Source organism: Cydia strobilella, chromosome Z (genome assembly GCF_947568885.1).
Source record: "Cydia strobilella chromosome Z, ilCydStro3.1, whole genome shotgun sequence".
Classification (NCBI taxonomy): Eukaryota; Metazoa; Arthropoda; class Insecta; order Lepidoptera; family Tortricidae; genus Cydia; species Cydia strobilella.
The window spans coordinates 40,705,557-40,728,698 of NC_086068.1; the positions used below are offsets into that span (position 1 = coordinate 40,705,557).

The 23,142-nt window shown below is 38.5% G+C and overlaps 2 protein-coding genes across 3 annotated transcripts in view; both read left to right on the forward strand.

Annotated features, from left to right (window-relative positions):
- The first annotated feature begins 5,184 nt into the window (after positions 1–5,184).
- On the forward strand, positions 5,185–5,532 carry LOC134753767 (uncharacterized). The gene has a single exon (XM_063689705.1). It carries the CDS (start codon positions 5,185–5,187, stop codon positions 5,530–5,532), a length of 348 nt encoding a protein of 115 aa, XP_063545775.1.
- Positions 5,533–21,398: 15,866 nt separating this feature from the next.
- The window catches only part of LOC134754826 (serine/threonine-protein phosphatase 2A regulatory subunit B'' subunit beta-like), a 146,738-nt gene continuing 144,994 nt past the window's right edge, over positions 21,399–23,142 (forward strand). For both annotated transcript variants that reach the window (XM_063691253.1, XM_063691254.1), the window contains exon 1: positions 21,399–22,597. In XM_063691253.1, coding sequence (XP_063547323.1) covers positions 21,719–22,597 — 879 coding nt within the window. In that variant the 5' untranslated portion in view covers positions 21,399–21,718. The remainder of the gene's footprint in view (positions 22,598–23,142) is intronic.

A 23,142-nucleotide genomic window follows, 5' to 3' on the forward strand; every position in this document is an offset into this window, starting at 1 on the left:
ACAATAAATGCCTATTAATATAGCATCCCATGACCCCAATAGCACCCTTAAAAGAGTACTTAAATAGTTATTTGTTTTACAAGGGGCCCAAGTTGTTGTTTTATCGCTCGTGCTAATATTGATAACCGATCAAGCGAAAGATTCTGAAATTGAACGATGAGCCTAGCTAGTGGTTCGAAAAGTGGAATCTTGAGGGTTGCGAGGGTTTCAAGGCACGAAGGGTTAAGTGCAGTAGGTTCAGCCAGCAGACTTTTTGAAAAATTGTAGCGTTTTTTAAATCACAGTACGGTCGTCAAAAATTTAATGTATGTATGTATGTATGTTTTATTCAGTCAAGTTTTTCGTTATCTTGTATAGTTTTTGAGCTATCCGCTCTTGAAGGTTTATTCAGGGCTCTCATTTTTATCTTGATTGTCTGCATCAGAGTAGCTACTAGGTCGGGTTTGGGATCATTTTTGTATAAATTTGTATAAATTGTATAAAAGTATAAATTTATGGTATCAACATTGACACCATTACTAAGTAAAAACCGGCCACGTGAGAGTCGGACTCGCGCACCGAGGGTTCCGTACTTTTTAGTATTTGTTGTTATAGCGGCAACAGAAACATCATCTGTGAAAATTTCAACTGTCTAGCTATCATGGTTCATGAGATACAGCCTGGTGACAGACAGACAGACGGACAGACGGACAGACGGACAGCGGAGTCTTAGTAATAGGAATAGGGTCCCGTTTTTACCCTTTGGGTACGGAACCCTAAAAACTAGGTAAGTATATTTTATAGTTTGTTTTTATTTTTTTTCTAGGTATAACTTTAGTTTTTAATTTTGTAATATTAGAACCTAACCAAGTAGTACGATGGCATCAGTCTGTAAAAAAAATAGAAAAAAACAAAATAAAATAAAATACTTTTTTTTAAACTCCTCTTCTCGCTTAAACCGCTGATCCGATTTCGTTGAAATTTGGTATAGAGATGGTTTGAGTCCCGGGACAGTACATAGGAATTTTTTTATAACCAAAATCAACTTTTGAGGGTTTAAAAAGTGGGGTGGAAGTTTGTATGGGGAATCAATAACCGCTGAACCGATTTTAATAATATTTGGGATGGTCTACAGGTTTGATTTAGTTGAAAATGATACCAAACATGACTTCAAAGCTTGACTTAAACCTCAGGAATTCAACTTTGGCGAAGAAGCTAAATTCCCCTCACACCAAATTAACACACCTTCAAAGTATAATTTTTGAGATAAAAGCTATCTTATGTTCTGTCTCGGGATTGAAAACATCTCTATACCAAATTTCAACTAAATCGGTTAAGCGGTTTAGGCGTGAAGAGGAGTTAAAAAAAAGATATTTGTTTAAAGTTTATACCTATTATTATGTTTTTACTTCGGAATGGTGTCAATGTGATACATAAATGAATTTGGTACTCCCGATTTATACGAAAACGATACCAAACAAGGCCTAGTAGCTAGATAAAATTGAGAGCCCCAAATAAATTTTCAATAGAGAATATCTTGAAAACTATTCAAGATATCGAAAAATTTTATTGAAATTTGATTGTAGCAAATTTGAGCAGCTTTCGTTTTCTTTAAGTAGTCATGTCGCTAAGACGCAATGTTTCCAAAATATAAGTGAAAAATCGAAAAACGGTACCTTCAAATCCCCCGTTTCATCGTTTACTCTTTTTTTTGTTAAAACTTACAAAGAATTAAATTTCATAAATCCCCGGCACGCACAACCATCTCGCTCACACTTACGCACAGTGAAAATGAGAGAAGAACCTGAACCCACGGGGCCTTTAACAAATTTTGCTCACAAAAAAATTTACTACACCAACGCATGGAAAATAGTAACTGTAAAACATTCCAATCAAGTTCAAATTAACGTTATTAAATATTTATAATTCAAAATCATCACAAAAGCCAATACTATCAGCCAACATGTTAATGTTGGCTGTTAGAATTGGCTTTAAACAATTCAAAAATAATATTACTTTGCCACACAACGTGTTGTGCAGTCGTATAATATATTATAGTTGGTTACAATTACAATCGTAATATTACATAAGGTACCATTTTTTTTAAATATTATTTGTATTATTAGGGGTCATTAATTAAGCTACTAAGATGTAAACCTCACAAAACACTGGTCTCTTACTCTTAAGAGTCCCCGGCAAACTCGGCCGAATTTCACCTTTCCATACAAAACGGAGTTCCGTTCTCATTTTAAAACTACGTGTTAGATTGTAATGAAACTTTTCACATACAATGACATGAGGTATATCTAGTAGACCGCGAGCCAGGCGCAAATTTCGTCAGTCATCGCCTTCCGGGCGAAAACTCGTATAGCGGTTAACGGCTATGTATGATGAACCCTCGTGAACGTCAGCTGCCGCTCCGTGGATGGGTTGAGGAATGGCAGACACCGAAACGCGTAACACGGTCTTTCCACCGCGATACAACCGGTTGACGATTTGTTTTATTAACAATAGCATCTAAACTATCATCTGACAAAGTATCAAACGGGAGGCGATGAATTTTAAAAGAATTTTCTTTCTTACATGTTCATGTGACCAGCTGACGGTCTTTCCACAGCGATACAATCGGCCGACGATTTTGTTTATTCACAAAGCATCTAAACTATCATCTGACGAAGTATGAAGCGGGAGGCGACGACAAAAAAAATTTATAGACTTTATTTGCTGCCATTCCTCAACCCACCAACGGAGCGACAGCTGACGTTCACGAGGGTTCATTATACATAGTCGATTGGTCGTGGAAATCTGTTCCTGGCCCGCGGTCTATAGTTCTGTTTTTTATTTATTAATTAGTTTATATAGCTCTAGTATATAAAACAAACCAAATAGAGCAAAAAACAGTCTAGTATGAAAAACTTAAATTCGCTGTATTTTTATAACTATTGTATCTGAACCTACATAAACTAATTACAGACCTAGATATACTTATCCTATTGTAAGTACAAAATTTCAGAGCAATCTAGCTAGTCGTTTTAAAATGAGAGCGTAATAACTACGTTGGTATGGAGAACCGAGCTTGCCGGGGACTCTTAATGAAAGTCTATGCCGCTCAAACGGCAATAGAGAAAAAGAGAGTTGTGCTTGGAGTTTCACAGGTTATAATTGATACTGATATTTAATCAGGTATTACAGCTACAGGATTACAGCTAAGAACGCCAATGCGCTCTAAAATTAAATATGTAATAGTAAAAGCTACAGTAACAAAATTATGCTATGTTGATTCACAAAAACGTACAAAATATTTATGAAGTTTATGATATTTGTCGGCATATTTGAGATTCTCACAATGAGTTCTTTCATTTGATATGTAACACGATATAGTTTGACAAACTTTATTTTTTAATTTTCTCATTTACCCCCCCCCCCCCAAAGTGGCCCTCGTGTTTAATATTAATTTGTTTACGTTACATGTCCATCTTTGGGTCACAAACTTACATATGCGTATCAAATGTCAACTTAATTGGTCCAGTAGTTTCGGAGAAAATAGGCTGTGACAGACGGACAGACAGACACAGACAGACGCACGAGTGATCCTATAAGGGTTCCGTTTTTTCCTTTTGAGGTACGGAACCTTAAAAAGTAGTTGTCGGGAACAAATAAGGTATAATAGTCATCTTCGTCATCAAGTCCAAGCAGTCAGACTCTTCTCTTAATATTTGATATGCAGCAGACCTTAAGTTGACATTACGCCTTATCTCTAGGGAGTTAAAGCCTAGCATGCTCAGTAAAAACTTGGTTGGGTATAAAAAGGGGTAATATCCGTATGTTTTTAGGGTTCCGTACTTCAAAAGGAAAAAACGGAACCCTTATAGGATCACTCGTGCGTGTCTGTCTGTCCGTCTGTCACAGCCTATTTTCTCCGAAACTACTGGACCAATTAAGTTGAAATTTGGTACACATATGTAACTTTGTGACCCAACGACGGACATGTAACGTAAAAAAATTAATTTTAGACATGGGGGCCACTTTTGGGGGGTAAATGAGAAAATTAAAAAATAAAAATTTTCAAAGTATATCGTTTCAAAGCTCATTGTAAGAATCTCAAATATATTTTTTTTATAATTTTTGGATAAACAATTTAGAAGTTATTAAAGAAAATAGGCAAAAAACTACCATCCCCCCCTTTATCTCCGAAACTACTGGGTCTAAAATTTTGAAAAAAATACACAAAATAGATCTTTACCTATAGATTACAGGAAAACCTATTAGAAATTGCAGTCAAGAGTGAGGCGGACTTAATTACTTAGTTTTTGATCCGACCCCTACGGGTTTTTAAAGACATTTCACTCACATTTCACATAAGAAATACATTCCTTAAATTATGTAATGTACGGAACCCTTGGAACGCGAGTCCGACTCGCACTTGGCCGGTTTTTTTTTTAATACAGGAAGCTGAGAAAAGATTTCTGCACCGTTTCTAAGAGCAAGGTGTCGGACTTTTCATGAGGGGTCCAGATTATAGAGCCCGATTCTATTTTACTCCTAACTTATGCAATATGTAATAGGTGAACTGTTTTGGGGTTATTAAAATTTTTCGAGTGATGGATGATTGATGATGATGGAACCCAATAAATGGCTTGGCTTTTTCCTAATTATGTGTGATGGTGGAGCATTGCTCGTAGAGCCGATGGCTCTGGCGATGGGCGAAAATGCGCACGCTAGAAACAAAACGATGGTTTTTCAAATGCATCCGAACTTAGACAAAGCTATTACTTATAACATTTCAAACTTTCGCGGTTTGAACACATATTAAATCACATTTACAAACGGGTCTATCGCGAATTTATTTTGTTACCTTTATTTGCCGACGTTTCGACACAGGTTTCACTGGTCGTTGTCGCGGCTAACCGACGTCCCAGCAAAATGTCAAAACAGACACAGTTAGTCACACAGTTAGTCAACGACATGTCAACTCGGACCATAGATTACCTGCCCCCTACCGTTATTTCACTGTTACTTTTATTGTTCAATAATTGCATACATGCCGGAATTTATCCTGACGTATTAAAACTAATTAAAGTTCAGCCTGTTTATAAAAAAAAGGGGGAAATGCACTTGCCAAAAAATTATAGGCCAATATCATTAATACCTATATTCTCAAAAATTTTTGAACGCTTAATTAGTGATAGAATGATGAAACATATCATGACAAACAATCTTTTAAACCGCCAGCAATTTGCGTACCAGCCGGGACGGTCTACCACAGACGCGGCGCGTGAAGTAGTGGATCGAGTGACAGCGCATCTGGAGGGCGGGCGGCATGTCGCAGCGGTATTCTGCGACTTGTCGCGTGCCTTCGAGATGATCGACCATTCGCTTCTTCTCGCCAAGCTCTCATATTACGGCTTCACAGGTAGTTTCCACAGTGCAATTGCGTCGTTCCTGGGAAATCGAAAACAGCGCACCTACGTCCTCAATACGGGATCAGATCTGGAACCGATTGGGGACTGCGCCGTGCCTCAAGGATCGGTTATGGGAAATAACCTGTTTTGATTTTAATAAATGACATTACGACTGCCTGTAATGAGCCGGAATATGTGATCTTTGCAGACGATACGTGCATCATAGTTCATGCTGATGAAGTGGAAGCCTTGAAATTAAAACTAAAGTCATGGAAAACATGTCTCGGTGGTTCACCTCCAATGGCATGTTACTAAATGTAGATAAAACAAACATTATACATTTTAGTTTAAAAAAGAAATATAGCCCTCTAAATATAACCACCAATAACACCACTGCAGTACCTCAGGTAGATTCTGCTAGGTACCTGGGCTTCGTAATTGATTCAGGACTGACATGGTCATCACACATTGACTATATATGCGACAAACTGTCCGCCGCTTGCTATGCACTGTCTAGACTCGCACCCACCTTATCTCCTGGCAACTTGAGGAAAGCATACTTCGGTTACTTTCACTCAATTTTGACTCAGGGGGTTGATTTATGGGCAACGACTGCAAATCGTGACAGGGTTTTTAAAATGCAAAAGCGAGCTTTGCGCATCATAGACCGAAAACCGGTAGACCATCCCGCTAAAGACATATTCAGACATCACAAAATCCTTACCTTATCAAGTGCTTACATAATGACTGCTTGTACGTACATTCGAGGCAACCTACATAACTATAAAACATACGGGCAATCTACCCAAAGACCTACACGCAATCGGCACCTGTTGATGCCCCCGCGCACACGTCTAGCTAAGGCTCGCGCGGCTCTCAGCGTTGCGGGGATCCATTTGTATAACTGTGTTCCTGAACACATAAAAAAACAGGATAGTAATGCCTCATTTACAAAAAAACTTAAAGCACTCCTTATTGACCTTGCGTGCTACAGTGTAAACGAATTTCTGGAAAAGGATCATTGATCCTAACACTACAATCAAACCCTGTAAATAAAAATAATGTAATGTGCAATTTAATATTATGTAACTTATAATTTAATGTTTATATTATCTTTGAATATTTTGTATTTTTGTTTGACATGGAAATGAGATGTACATTTATCAATAAATCATCTGAAATCTGAAATCTGAAAATCTGAAATCTCTGTTTTGACATTTTGCTGGGACGTCAGTTAGCCGCGACCACGACCAGTGAAACCTGTGTCGAAACGTCGGTAAATAAAGGTAACAAAATAAATTCGTGATAGACCCGTTTGTAAATGTGATTTAATAAAGCTATTACTTATACTTCAGTGGCTCTGGATATTCGAGAGTAATTTTTATAGTGATGTGCCGATGATGGACTTGGCCGACTAGCTGACTAATCGGCTCCCGAGTCCCGAGTCAGCTAGTCGGCCAAGTCTATAAACAGTATCAAGTTCCCGTATCAACCCGTTACACAATAGTGGCTAGGATGTGCACTTGTGCAGTCAAAACTGTCAATGTTGAATCTACTCGTACATTTAGTAAACTCATATTTCGAATATTTTTAGACCGAAAGTGCAGTTTTACTATTTCGTGCAATGAGTTTCATGATGCTCCGAAGTTCCGAACACACATTATGTTCAAAGTATAATCCTTTGGTAACCTAACTTGCCGTGCTTACATACTAAAGTTGGGACGTAGTCTGACTGTGTGCCCAGTACTTATCAGGAACAGTTTTATATTATTAGTTAAAACGCGAATCTTCTGAACTAGACACATGCCTTGATGCTTTCATAAGGTAGTTGTTGTAGCCGGACGAGATGAACGTCTGCGGAGGCTCCACTGCTACGTAGGCCGCTCCGTTGCCTAATTCTTGAGCTGCTCCTATTTTATTACCATCTGTAGTGTAGAGTTCTATATTGTGCCTGAAATCAAAAGCTGTTCGGTCAATCGATCTAGCAATTCTAGTCAATAGGTTTGGGAAAATCCCAGAAGATAAAGTATCCCAGAGTTTTCGCGCAATCACAGATGAGAATCAACACCAGAATTGTACAGCCAGATTTCACCATCATCATTGGCCACAGCATCTTTACAGATGATAGTTGCCGCGACTATTTAAGAGGTATTTAAGATGTCTACAGTCTACATCGACTGCGGTGACTCGTTAATTATTGTGTAGAGAAATAGTATAATGTTATTGACCTCGGATAACTAAGTAAAGCTTATCAAAATGATAGAAGATAAATTTTAAACATTATTGTAAGTGTTGTAGTGTATAGCGGTTGCTGTCGTGTTGCTAGCGGTCTAAAAGTTAAAAAAAGTCACTGCGAATAAAACAGTCAAGAATACGGACAAGAAGACGTAAAAAGTTGTGTTCGACCGACCACGAGAAAGTAAATAGGTACCACTTCTTTTCTAGCGTATAATTGAATGTAGGTACATTTAGAATTTTAGATGTACAATATCGGCGTCTTGTTGATGGCTAGCACTGCCTGTTACATCATTTTCAGAGACTTATGCCAGTAAAGAAACACTTGCTCATCGCGAGTCGCTCATCGCTATCGCTAATTAAGGTGACCATAAGTCATATGTATGTGGGATATTAGGATAAGTTGGAATGTATAGTTTGGCCAAGATCTTTTTTCATTCATGCATAGGAAGTCAGAGAATGGATATAGTTTTTTTCTCCTCTGTAAAACGCTTCACAAAACCTTACTTAGTTTAGTCGTTACGTGCACAAATAAATCATTTATCTATCTATCTATTATATTAGGATAAGTTGGAATGTATAGTTTGGCCAAGATCTTTTTTCATTCATGCATAGGAAGTCAGAGAGAATGGATTAAATGGATATAGTTTTTTTCTCCTCTGTAAAACGCTTCTCAAAACCTTACTTAATTTAGTCGTTATAAAAGCTGTTACTGATGACAGACAGACGGACAGCAGAGTCTTAGTGATAGGGTCCCGTTTTTACCCTTTGGGTACGGAACCCTAAAAATGGTCACTTTTTTTCATTTGTAGTCTGCCTCTTTCGCACTCATGGTATGTTCATATACGTAATGGCTTCTCTTTTGCACACTTCAGCTATTCTTTAAGCGTCATCGTAGTTAATTGCACCATTTTTTTTTATTTGCCGCCTTCGTGTACTGACGGAAATGTGTGTTCAACTTATATAGAATATTATGTATAAATGTGTCTGTAATATTTAAGGATTTTGGATTTAAATTCTGGCAATTATATAGCTCTCATTACGTGCACAAATAAATCATTCTATCAACCAAATAATTAAACATGCCGAAATAAAGATATACTTATTTAGGTAAACTTATTTTTACATTAAGTAAGTACGTAGGTAATAAGAACTCTGTAAGGCCAACATTATGCAGAAATGGTTTTAAAGAGTGGAATTAATTTAACAAATACATAAAGTAAAGTAAGTATTTTTATTGCTTTCAATTTGGCATACAAAGATAGTACCTAATAAAAGCAGGTGTAAGTACCAAGTTGGTATCAAGTAGGTTGAATCCATCACTTGCAGCTTCTGACTCTACACATATCCATTTTCTTTGCAATAATTGTCACATTAGGAGAATTTGGGGTAATACCTACGCCACGCCACACTGTAGCTCCGTACACAGTTTGCTCCAGATATTGTTCAAAATTATCACATGAGTAACGATGTCATAATTCGGATCCATCCATAGGTATTATCTCTTGTTTAAGCAGGTACCTCTACTACTAAAAATAAGCTTGTTTCTGTTTACGACATTTATTTTTGTCTGACATGTTGCATGTAAACAACCGTTGCCAAGTAACAGCATTATAAATAAAGAAAGGTCTTGACAAGCTAGGTATATGCAACCTTCTCAATGTTGTATTCATGCCTTAAAATTGTATCAATTTTATAGTGACATCTGGTGACGTAGTTTGCAAAATCGAAAGCATCGGAAGTCGACTTTACGCAAAAGTAGGTTGTCTGGGATCAAGATATAGAAATCGCCTGCATCTACCGACGTTAACTACATTTCTAGTGTCCCCCCCTCCCCCTGCTTTGTTCTTTGCCCTTTGTCATCAATGTCATCCATAGACATAGTATTATGGAATGTAGAGGTACATAGTATATACAAGATGTCATCATTATAAAATGTCAATGGTTCGTATTAGTTCGTATGAAGGATATTTAATTTATTTTCTCTTTGTAAAGTTCATTGCTCAATTAATAATAATCGTTGGTTATCGGCGCCGGTGTGTATTTTGAATAAAATGATTCCTATACATTATTTTCTCTTTTTGATCTGTTTACTGTTTGATTTATTTGGATCAGATACAAATGTTGTGTGCCGAAATGTTGAGTCTAACGGAGAGTAGAATTTTTGTTAAGTATTCTCTCTGATTATCATAGAACACGGCTTCTTCTGTACAATAGGTTAGTGCTGTACTTATAATCTTCAATAAAAAAACGGACTTCACGTATGGGTTTAAATGCAATGGATCCCGAAATGGGAAATAGATATTATGTACATAATACAGCACTAACCTATTGTCGTATGGTTTGATAATAAGTAACTTCTATGCCTTCTAGTCGTTTAAACCTACTTAGTTTCTTCAGGATTTTTGTGCCAATTTGACTACAATATATTTCTAAATATACTTCATGATTTACCTCTAATGTCCTCCTTCCGGTTTGGATTGCAGGTCTTTTAATGTTATGAATGAAACTGTTGCATTGCGGATTATAATGTTCATCGAATTATTAAGTAGGATTAATAAATTGGTTCTTCGAGAAGAAATATAATACTATATTACATTAACTTTTTGGCTTTTCAGGTAAGCAATTGAACAGCTCCCTTTAGTGCATGCAGTTACAGCATCAACGGTGAAATCTTTTCAGGTAAGCAGTTGAACAGCTCCCTTTATTGCATGCAGTTACAGCATAAACGGTGAAATCTTTTCAGGTAAGCAGTTGAACAGCTCCCTTTATTGCATGCAGTTACAGCATAAATGGTGAAATCTTTTCAGGTAAGCAGTTGAACAGCTCCCTTTATTGCATGCAGTTACAGCATAAACGGTGAAATCTTTTCAGGTAAGCAGTTGAACAGCTCCCTTTATTGCATGCAGTTACAGCATAAACGGTGAAATCTTTTCAGGTAAGCAGTTGAACAGCTCCCTTTATTGCATGCAGTTACAGCATAAACGGTGAAATCTTTTCAGGTAAGCAGTTGAACAGCTCCCTTTAGTGCATGCAGTTACAGCATAAACGGTGAAATCTTTTCAGGTAAGCAGTTGAACAGCTCCCTTTATTGCATGCAGTTACAGCATAAACGGTGAAATCTTTTCAGGTAAGCAGTTGAACAGCTCCCTTTATTGCATGCAGTTACAGCATAAACGGTGAAATCTTTTCAGGTAAGCAGTTGAACAGCTCCCTTTATTGCATGCAGTTACAGCATAAACGGTGAAATCTTTTCAGGTAAGCAGTTGAACAGCTCCCTTTAGTGCATGCAGTTACAGCATAAACGGTGAATTCTTTTCAGGTAAGCAGTTGAACAGCTCCGTTTAGTGCATGCAGTTACAGCATCAACGGTGAAATCTTTTTTCTTCGTAAAGTCCATTCACCTCCCGGCATTTTGATGTTTTAAATGAAATTAGGTAAAATCGTAGAGAGAGATGAGTATAGACGATTAAGAGGGTGCAAAAGTCAAAAACTTTATTTATTTTTTGACCCTACCTGTGAAGCCGATGGTCCCGGGTTCGAATCCCGGTAAGGGCATTTATTTGTGTGATGAGCACAGATATTTGTTCCTGAGTCTTGGGTGTTTTCTAAGTATTTATGTATTTGTATATTATGTATATTGTTGCCTGAGTACCCAGAAGACAATCCTTCTTGAGCTTACTGTGGGACTTAGTCAATCTTTGTAAGGATGTCCTATAAGATTTATTTATTATTTATTTATTGCAAACATATTTATTACATAATACTGTCAGAACAAATTAAATTACTTTCTTATGAAAATATTTTAACTTGTGTTTTTCGTGTGTTGTTGTGTTATATTTATTTCGTTTATATTACATAATATTAGTTAAGTACATAATATGGACCCTGCAAGGGCGCAGCAATCTTATAAATATAGCGAACTACTACAATCATTTCTTCGGAATTACGTATAATATGAGATCACGTTGAGTAGTTGCATCTTAAGTGCTACTTTGCTTACTTTAAGCATAATATTAATAACATTAACATGAAATAAAACAAAGTTGTTTAAGTACAGATATAGATATTTCTAATGATATGATACCTCATCATATAATTCCTGAAGCGTTTAAAAATATTTATTTGTTAGGTATTTATTAAGCGATTTTTTGGAAAGTTTTGGGTTTTCGGTTTGTTTTATTGATTACTTGATTGGGTTATTTTGGAGCTAGAAGGCAAAATGCAATTTGATGTGGGGTCTATGCTGTGGTCAACTCGTTTGCGTAGGTCTATAAGTAGGATAGGTGGACCGTTATCTGCTCAATGGTGGTGTAGTGGGTACGCGGAAAACTGGGTGGCATATCAAACATTTGTAGTTATGTACTATACTGTTCCGAGTGAGTTGGAAATCGGGATCTGAGGGCGTGCAGGAGGACTTTTAATAAAAAACTGGGATCAACAATGTACTAAATTCACTGTCTCGTATTTCCACACAATTGGTATATATATACATATATGTGATCATAACAAAAATTTGTAAGTCAGGACCCGACAGGCCGCTTAATATGAATCCGTCGTCAATATTATCACAACCGCATTCTCGAATCTCATTATTATTATCATTAAACTGATCATGTTGAAACTTGAGGATCCGAAAGACCACTTATTATGAATCCGTACCTAGTCCAAATTATAAGAATCGGCCGCCATCTTCAATTTCTTCATTTTTAGTGTGTTCATAATGAGAATTGATATCTGAGGATGCGAAATGCCCCTTAATATTATTTTGATTTGATCATAAAATGCAAATTGATACCTGAGGAACCAAATAGATCTTTTATATAAATCCGTAAGGTACCTAGGCGAAATAAAATAAAATATTCACCTTGAATTATTGAATTTCTTATTCATTCACGACGAAAATTAAATAGGTATCTATGAATCCACTAGATATACATATAACGTGAAACAAAATTTTATTAACTAAAAAAAGGCATACCATCAGATCCACAGCGCAGGCTTTGTCACATTACAAAAAGCTCATCCACCTCAGATTTCGTCAAAACAGAACGTTCGTTTACACGTAAGCACGTATCTGCAACACGCATCGTCGATATTAATTTAAAAAAACCCGGCCAAGTGCGAGTCTGACTCGCGCACCGAGGGTTCCGTACTTTTTAGTAATTGTTGTTATAGCGGCAACAGAAATACATCATCTGTGAAAATTTCAACTGTCTAGCTATCACGGTTCATGAGATACAGCCTGGTGACAGACAGACGGACAGACGGACATCGGAGTCTTAGTAATAGGGTCCCGTTTTTACCCTTTGGGTACGGAACCCTAAAAAAGAAAAAAAATGAGTACAATAATAATAACTTAAAAGAGGAAACCTATACCCTAATCCGGTAAGTACCCGGCCAAAACGTCCCCATAATATCAGCGGCGTTCCCACTTTGAACTGCCAAAGATTATACGTTGGACCAGGTACGCACCAGACCTATTATCACAACCCCTATCCCGCAAGCGCCTACCCAGATCCCTCACAAAACCCTTCGCCTCGGAACACCAAGGCCCAGTTGACTCAACACAGCATAGTACTATGCCTTATGGGAAACGGCCGAAGAGATAGTTCAGATCCGGAAACCGAAACCAAATTTTAGTATTGGGCATGGTATTGGATCTCCAAAACTGCTGGGAGACAGCGGCGCCGGCAATCTACTTCAGCGGAATGACGTCATCAAAATTACTCCCGCCTCGTTGCGAATATTGCATATTGCACCCAAACTATGCATTGCACATACACGTGTGGGGTATTAAACGAAAGCCAATTAAATATTCTATATCTCATTTCCACACTATGTACCAAAATATACAATAGTTTAAGAGAAATTTAAAAAGAAATCAAAATGATGAAATAAAATTCGATTATTTGGGTTTTACAACCAAACCTAAAGTCGCACGTTAAAGCCATTACTACAACATTTAAGCTGATGTCTCAAGCCATGCACTGATATCAAAAAAATCAAAATCAGACCAAGAATGTGAAAATTATGCATGAAAATGTAGGTATTTGCTAGAACAAATGCATTAAAGTAAAAAAAAAACGAAAATGGGCATTTTCAGGATAATCCGCATAAGCTTCTAGTATGTTATTAGCAATATAAAAAGAATCATAAAACTGCTGGGAGACAATCTCTATAGTGCCTGAGTGACAAATAATGGCGTCATACATGTGACCACTACCCAAATTTGCAAAATCTAAATTATAACTATACCATGAGTCATACATACACGTGTGCTATATCAAACGAAAGGTTATTAAATATATTATGATTTGTTAATACACTATTTATAAAAACAATGTATATTTTAAGAGCTACAAACAAAGAAAAAACACTTTTTTATGAAAAAAGTTCGAGTATATATATTTTATAACTCAACTAAAAACGTTATAACAATGTTGCGTATAATAGAAAAGAACTATACGTCATAGCTTAAATTTTTAATTTCTGATCAAAACTGTGGAAGTTGTACCAAAAAAACTAAACCGCTCCAACAATTCCACCTTAATGCGCTCATATTATGCAAATAATAGTCTTAATTATCGGGTATTAAATGAAAGAACATTACATAAAATACATGAAAATAAATAAATAAAATAATGAAATTTAATCGCGTTAGACCCGTTAATGACATTAATTATGTAATTAACTGTCTTCCTTTAATATCGTTTTAAATACTGATCCCAGTGAAAAGTGTAATAAATCTTTTTTGTAGAAAAATTTGTGTAGATTATTTAAATTACACAACATTTATTGCTATTCGCCGCCGTTTACGAGTTATTTACGTAAACTTAAAAAAAGGAAGCTTAGAATTGATTATAATTAACTTTCCCTCGTTAATATCTCTTTGAATATTGATTCAATCGAAAAATTGTACGGAATCTTTCTTGTAGGAAATTTTATGCAGATTACTTGTGTAGAAGAACATTTTTTCTATGCGCCACAGTTTACGAGTTATTTACGAAAACCTAAAAAAGGATCTTAGAATTTATTATAATTAACTTTCCCGCGTTAATTGATCCTATCGAAAAATTGTACGGAATCTTTCTTGTAGGCAATTTTATGCAGATTACTTATGTAGGAGAACAGTTTTTGCTATGCGCCATCGTTTAAGAGTTATTTAAGAAAACCTAAAAAAAGCTTTTGTTTAATCTTTAAAGGGCTGTATATTTGGAACAATAGTAGATGGGTACTCCAAACTTTCAGAAAATACGTGTTATTATTACTGCTATTTTCTGCAATAATAATAATATTTATTTATTATTATTATTATTATTTATTCAGAATTTAGTATTGTGATGGCGGCCGTTTGCTTATGTTACCTGCATTCACTTTAAACTTTATACTAACAGAGAGCTGCCTTTGTATTTATTTGACATTAATTCTCTTTTATTAAGCCCAACGTCAACTTTTCCCGGTATTAGGGCGTACATGTGAAATATTTGCTGAATAACGGGTAACTGGTGGTCTCTTACCCAGTTAAAATGCAGCTCTTATAACTCCTGTTACCCCTTATAACTCCGTTAAATTGCTGCTACTACGCTCTTAAGCAGCTATGTGAACTTAAAGCTGCCTAAATTTGTGCCCATTTAAGAGTTATAAATGCTGAAAACTCGCTGATTCTGCTCTTATACAGCTTTTATACTCAGCTTCAAGCGTATTCGTACTCCATTATTCGGCTGCTATACAGCTATCTGTGTTACTTGGGCACTGTGTCCCACTGCTGGGCAAAGGCCTCCCCCCTCTTTTTCCAGTCGTCTCTGTTTAATGCTATATCTGGCCAGCCTGTCAAGGAGTCCAAGTTATCCCGCCATCGCCGACGAGGTCTGCCGGATCCCCGGTTAGACTCGTGGGGCTCCCACTCCGTGGTTAACTTGGCCCACAAGTCATCCTGCATTCGGCAGACATGACCAGCCCAGTCCCATTTCAACTTGGCCGCTTTCCGAGCTACGTCTATTATTTGAGTCTTAGAGCGCAGCGTGGTGTTTCGGACTCGATCTCTTAATTTTACACCTAATATGCTGCGCTCCATAGCTCTCTGGCAAACCCCGAGTTTGGACTTCTGAGCTTCCGTCAAGGACCAGGTCTGAGCACCGTAGGTGAGAACTAGAAGTACGCACATGTCCATAAGCCTACGCTTGAGTGACAGAGGTAGGTCTCCCTTCATCAGGTGTTTCATTGACCAATAGCTCTTCCAGGCGTTTTCGGTGCGTCTTTGGACTTCTTTGTCCTGTCGCGCCTGGAAAGAGACTATTTGGCCAAGATAAAGGTATTCTTGGACATATGCGATGTGTTCTCCGTTTATCTCAATCCTACGTTTTGTGCTGTTAGTCATGACCTTGGTTTTCGACATATTCATCTTCAGTCCAACCTCGAGGCTTGCGTTGCTAAGGTCTTCTAGCATGTGACTTAACTCGGATGAAGTTAAGGAAAACAAGACTATGTCGTCGGCGAAGCGAAGGTTGGTCAGCCTCCTTTCCCCGACAATCAAGCCCCTATCTCCCAAGAGAGACAAGGCTAATATAGGTAACTACCGCCCTATCAGCCTTGTATCCCATCTCTACAAAACTTTTATAAAAATCATAGAGAACCGCATCTCAGGACAGCTTGATCTCCATCAACCCCCCGAGCAAGCTGGATTCCGCCCCGGCTTGTCTACCACTGACCATCTGCATGCACTAAATCAAGTGATCGAAAAATGCACAGAGCACAATCTCCCCCTTTACCTCGCCTTCATCGACTACTCGAAGGCATTCGATAGTATATCGCATCATTCCATATTTGAAGCTCTACAACACCAAGAAATAGCACCGAACTACATAAAACTTTTAAAAACCATTTACTCCAACAGCACAGCCGCCATAAAACTTCAGTCTTCTGGCCCGTCCTTCGATGTACAAAGAGGAGTTAAACAAGGAGATCCGCTATCGCCGAAGCTCTTTACCAGCACGTGTTCCAAAAACTAATATTATAAAAAAAAATGTTTTAAAAAATATGGGTCTCCATACAAGGAACTCATTAGGGTCGGTAATAATGGCCGCCATTTTGAATATTTCACTTCCGGTCAAGATTTCGATCGAGCAACCGGCAAATTCGGATTCAAATTAGGTTAAAAAACCCGGTTGCCAAAAAGTAACATGATTTGCCAGTCGAAATCAATTTTGTGAAAAATATGACCTGACTATATTGTTAAGCTAACGTAATACATTTGTCACGATAACCAAGAGTTTATGCATCGTTTGGGCCATGACTTGTTCATTTACATTCCTGTTTTCACTTTTCTCTCGCCATTTTAGCAGCAATGTCTAGCTTTCGATTTCTAGCGCGCCTCAGTGGGGCCGTCACTGCCCGCGAGGCAAATCAAATCAAGCAGTCTGATTCGACTTGTTTTGACAGCTCGTCCTAACATGGCGTACCTACACATGTGATATGTAACATACAGGCAAAAAATACGCATCCCTGTGACAGTAACGTCTCAAATATGTACCACCGCCCCACTGTTAACTGTACATCGATCGGTGCATGGACCTTATGCCTTCTGTAATAACGTTCACCGATCTACAGCGTGGCAGTGTAGCTGCTTGCTTGTACTACTTTCACCTCAACAGTCAACACTCGTATCGTATCGTAATTAGAGCATGCTCCTGGGAAATTCAGAACCGAGGTTTAGTTTTACTTATAGTATCGAAAGAACCGGTACTGAAGATTCCATTCCGGTTTTTCCGGTTCTGTGTTTTAATTACCAGTGTGTGTTTTTTTTTTTCATTTTAACGTTTCGAGTCATTAAAAAATATTCCAATAATGTTGCTATAAAATAAGGGGACCAAAAAACCTGACAATCTTACCTAGAAGCAGGTATTCCAGATGATTTTTTTTTCTGTACCTTAAAGCTAAGCTAAAAAAATTACCTTAGGAAGAAATGCTAAGGGCTCTTAATGCGGTTAAATTATGGATCGCCTTTTAAAATAGCAAGCAGACTGCCTCTGATGGCATTAAAAAGAAGGCAAAGTATAAGCGAAAAAAAATCAATATCTTCTAAAAATAGAGAAACACTGGAATCGACTGGCTTAAATGATTTAGACGAAAGTAATCCTGATATCACAAATTAATCATCTGTGATCATTTTAACCCTACCCTAGGGATCGTTTTATCCATACATAGGTATAAAAAGATCCATTACTAGACTTTTACGAAACATAACATAATTAATAAACTACTTGCAAACCTGAGACATGAGTATAATATGCAGTTGCTTAGTTAATGCTTAGTTAATTAAATGGACTATTCATAAATATCTAAGTGTTTTTCTCTTAAACTTTGAACACGGTAAAGTGTTTCCCTGATCATTTTACACACATTTCCCCTAAATACCTATTTTACAGGATTTGTCTATAGCTATACCATCCCATTACTGGTGGCAGTCCCATCATACGGGTGTTTACTAATATTCACTTTCGAAATTAAAATCTCCGACACGACTTTACTTTAATTAGGTCTCGTTGTAGTATAGTGTAACTACCTATAGTGACGGTCTGTGCCCTTCTAGCCTAGTATTGACGATACAATCAACCAGTACACAATTAGGTTAGCGCGAATTTATTTTGTTAAAAGATTTAGGACCTCTTGCACCTGTTATACCTGGAGTTACCATGGTTACCAGTACAATTTGACACTGGGTTAACGGTTTAACTGGTTAACCCCGGGTTAGTGAGATGGTGCAAGTGGCCCTTATAGGTAGAAATTAATAACATTGGGAATCCCTTACGAACAATTGTATTTTTTTACATAGGCATATAAAACTGCTATGTTGCACATAGGCGTGTTTGCCTTTGCTCGGGCACGACTTTTGAAGTAGAATACCACTTTACTTGTGTAGATTTGGAAATAAAATATTGAAGTGAGGTGTTCCGCGCGACTCGGGCTGCTGACCGCATGGCATGGTCCTGCGGGCAGATAAGAGGAAGAAGTAGGGGAGCGTGTAAATAAATACACGGCGCGTGCTATTTGTGGCGCCCGCGCCGACGCGCGTGCGCGCCGCGCGCCCGCGCCCCGACCCAGACGTCACAGCCACAATTGTAACTAAACTCCATTATGACAAACACTCCATGCTAACAATCTATCCTCTCCTTTACATCCCTACGCAAAATAACACATTGATTCATTACAATGAAGTAAATACAGTTTTATTAATTAACTCTTATACCATTGTTTTTTTAAATTACAAAATTGGGTACTCAAGCTACATAAGGACGCACTGGAGAGTGGAGCAACTAGGTACACTCTAATATAATGTACTATGTAAGTAGGTATCTATTTATTTTTATTACGTTTTTTTAGTTTTATTTTTTGTATATAGTCCAGTTCACACAGTCGCCGTGGCCGAACCGAATTCGGCTAGGATTTCATTATCATCATATTTGTATTTGTAGAAAACAGGTCTGATTATGTAGTAAAGTAATTTAATTGATTGAATGTACTACTTTATTTACTAGTAAATTCCGAGTAAACACTTAAAATAGCGTTTGCGTAGGTAGGTACTACTTACCGTCTGCGTCTGCACCCAACACGCTGTGTTTCAATCTAAGAATATAGGTATACGGGAAAAATGGATATAAATAACAGCGTCTCCTTAATTTGAAGTCTTTGAAAATGATCGCTTTGAAATGCCGGCAGATGCTTTACATTACAAAGTGGCCAATTCAGTAAAGTCTAGTTTAGATTCACTTTTAAATTTAATCATTGTAATTAAGTAAGTCATCAGGAAGGAAACCTAATAAGGTATTAATACTTATTTAGAAAAAAAAAATGATGTACATGTTTGTTTCTTATGGATTAAGATATTTTACAAACTTTTATATAGAAGTACGACTTACTAATAAAGTACATATATTATATTAAAATATAAATAACTTTAGGTAGTAAGAAACCTATGTGGCAGACATGTAGGGCAAAGTGCACTGAAATATTTCATCATATTTTAATATCAAATCATTTATAACTCTGCTTAAAATAAGATAAAAGCTACCTATCGTCAAAACTAATGTACGACTTCAAATAAGAGTTAGGTATTAAACGGGGGTATCAGGGGAGGTCTGGCTCTGGGCTAACAGTGCCGGGGGCCGGGGGTACCCCCGTGGCCCGTACGTTGTTCCGGTCCATTTCCATACTAATATTATAAATGCGAAAGTCTGTCTGTCTGACTGTGTGTTACCTCTTCAAGCTTAAACCGCTGAATCGATTTAGTTGAAAATTGGCATAGAGATAGTTTGAGTGCCTAAAGAGAGTGAGTGAAAAGGGGGGTGAAATTGAGAGATTTAATGAATTGCCTGATAATTGATGACAAGCAATTAAGCTTATGCTCAAATTGAATGATTGCTATTACACTTTATCCAGGCGCTATACTTACTCTAGCTGCTGTTACTGATTCCAGGCAGACAAAGTCGCGGGCAAAAGCTAGTGTCAGATAATTTTAACTTTAATTAGACAAGTAGGTATTTAGGTACGTAAGAAGAAATTAATTTAAGTTTTGATGGCTCTACCCACTCTAATACCTAATAATAAAAATAGTTCGTGTAGGAATTAACTAGGTACATATTTATTTTATTTAAACAAACAAGCAGGTCAAAGTGTTAAGTAATAATATATAAAAATTAACTTTTTTCTAATGTGGCACATTGTTGACAATTACTTTTAATTTATTTTAGTTACGTAATAAGAGGTTAGATTTATATTGAATTTCTAATTTTTAAATTAAATTAACATTACATTTTAGATCATACTATGTTTATTAAATTGTTTTTAAAATTTATTTCAGGCTGTCGAAATAAATAAATTTGAATAAGTCTTGTATTTTTGGGAGTCACAGAAGTTATAAATAATACAGTCACAGTCGCCATCGGATTCAAAAATAAGAAGAGTATCGGTAGGTACCTACATCGAAATAAGGTGCTCACTAATATCGGAACACGACTTCATTTACCTCCCGATCATAGAGTGCATGGTTAGACTAGACAGACAGGTTGGAGCACTTGAAGGTGCTCACTAATATCGGAACACGACTTCATTTACCTCCCGATCATAGAGTGCATCTTTAGACTAGACAGACAGGTTGGAGCACTTGCACTATAGCCACAGAATAAGAAATAGTATTAATAGCATCGGTTTAAGCACGCACAGATATATGTATTTTGATGACGACTTTATATTACTATTCTACTCGCATCTTCCGGTTACCCAGTCATTCTGTTTATAATTCTAATCAAAACAAAATCATAAACCGTGTATTTGTCCAACACGGGTATAAATAGTTCAGTAAGTGCTCCAACGTATGTACCCACACGTCGCCATAATAGTTGTATATTTAGAAAGGTGGATATTTTATGATAGCATTGATAGCGCACCGACTGTACATAAGTACATGTCAGTTGTGCCGTAAGGCGTACAATTTTTTTGTCATGAATGGGATAATTTCATTATTTTGGAATATACTCTTTGTGAACTAACTAAGGAAGTATTATAATATCCTTCCAGTTGTAAATCAGTATGTTAGCTTTGTCTTTATCCAGCTATTAGACATTGTTGAGGTGGTAATGACATATTATTGCACGTGAGTCGGGATTAGATGAGTACTCGTATAGAGTATGGAGGAATCGGGAGGGAGAGGAGCAGCGGTGCGGAGCGACGGTGCGCGGGCGGGGTCCTGTCGGCGCCGCGCCGCGCGCCGCGCGCCGCCCGCCACCCGGCCCGCAGTCCACGCGAGCAGCCGCCGTCGGCCCGTCGTCTGCCGCCGCCGCCGCAGCCCGAGCCGCATCCCGATACACGCGATCCGAACCTTTGTTTATTGTCAAACGCGCGCTCGAGCTACAGCTGTTTCTAACATTACCTGGTTACCTCAACCTATTAACTTGTTACGGGACGACACTTTAAGGTGATTTAAGTTAGCAGTGCAAAGAGATCTGTGTTTCCAGACGTGTATTTACGGTGTGTAGATGGGGCGCTCGGCAGGCCCCTGAAGCGATCGGTGCGGTGCGCGCGCCTCGGCGGCGAGCGGCTCGACCATGGCGGCTACGGCCCGCCGCGAAATTGACACCGGGGAGGAGGATATCGCAGCTATCGCGAAACAGATTTCAGACCACGCCGAGGCCATATACCAAACCTGGAAAGCGCGAGGTCTCGCGCCCACTGAAATATTGTCATGCAGGCCCACGCCTGGACTTAAGCTTACAGATAGCATTAGAACTAAGCCTAGAACTGAACCTAAACCTGAAATCAAGCAGCGGCCCGAACTTAGACGCGACCGGCCAGAGGCGACTAGACCTGACGGTCGGAGAGAGCAGCGACCGGATCCCTATATTGAACAGAGATCCGAACCGGATAATGAGACCATAGAAGTAACCTTACCTCCGGACTTAGTGCCGGAACGTAACGGGCCCTGCGGCGTGGGTGCCGGCGCCCGGCGTGCCGACCCCGCCGCCATGCGGCTGGAGGTGGCGCGCGAGGAAGAGCGCTTGCTGCGCGCGTTACGCACCGGTGGCGTCGTAGCGGAGCGCTCGGCTGAGCGGCCTGACGTAGTGCCACCTGTGTCCCTAGTGGACTATGCGAAAAGTCGCTACCAGGACCGTCTAGAGACCGGCGCCCGCAAGCCAGCGGCCGGTGCGAGCGGAGAGCGGCGCGCGTCGCTGGGCTCGCACGTGACCGAGGCGCGCTCGAAGTTTGAAGCACGAGCGCGGCGCGCGTCCAGCGCCGGTGCTGCCGAGCCGGCCTCAGCTGCAGGCGGCACGACGCCCGTTCGCCCCTTCCTGACGCGAGGCTCTGTGGCCGAACGAGTGCTTATGTTTGAACGCTGTCCCAGCGAAGCCACACTAGAATTAGCCAAGCGAAAATCACCGGCAGCTACTACATGGCGAGGACCTCACGATGTCATCAACAGAGCACAGGTAGGATGACATTACTTACTACGTTTTACCTTGATTACAAGTAACGAGTACAGAAACAAGACAAGCGAACAGGTCGAGTTCTGAAAAGGTGCAAATACAAACAAACATCATCCCTGAATATCAGCCACACCTTTGACAAAAAAGGAACTGTTGATTCATTTGTAAAGTATAGACCGAAGAATATACACGGCGTATGTAGTGGCTATACTAGTGGCTTGGCGAAACAGGCTTTAGGTTACTCTTCACTAATGCGAGAAAGTAGCACCATATGTACTGTAAAAAAAAATTGAAAACAAAAAGCACTAGTGCGGAAAAGTAGTACTTTCCGCATGATATGGCTCCGTAGGAAACGCACTTTTCGAGCACATGCATTGTAAATCGATTTTCGCTCATGTCGTCGCAAATATGGACATATTTGGTATCAGTGCATTCAGTGTGATGCCCGGAACTAATATATGAGATGACAAGCGCGAAAGTGGTGGGGGTAGTTACTGTGACGTCAAAAAGTCGGCAGTACAAAGTTTTTTACTTTTTTTTAAATCATA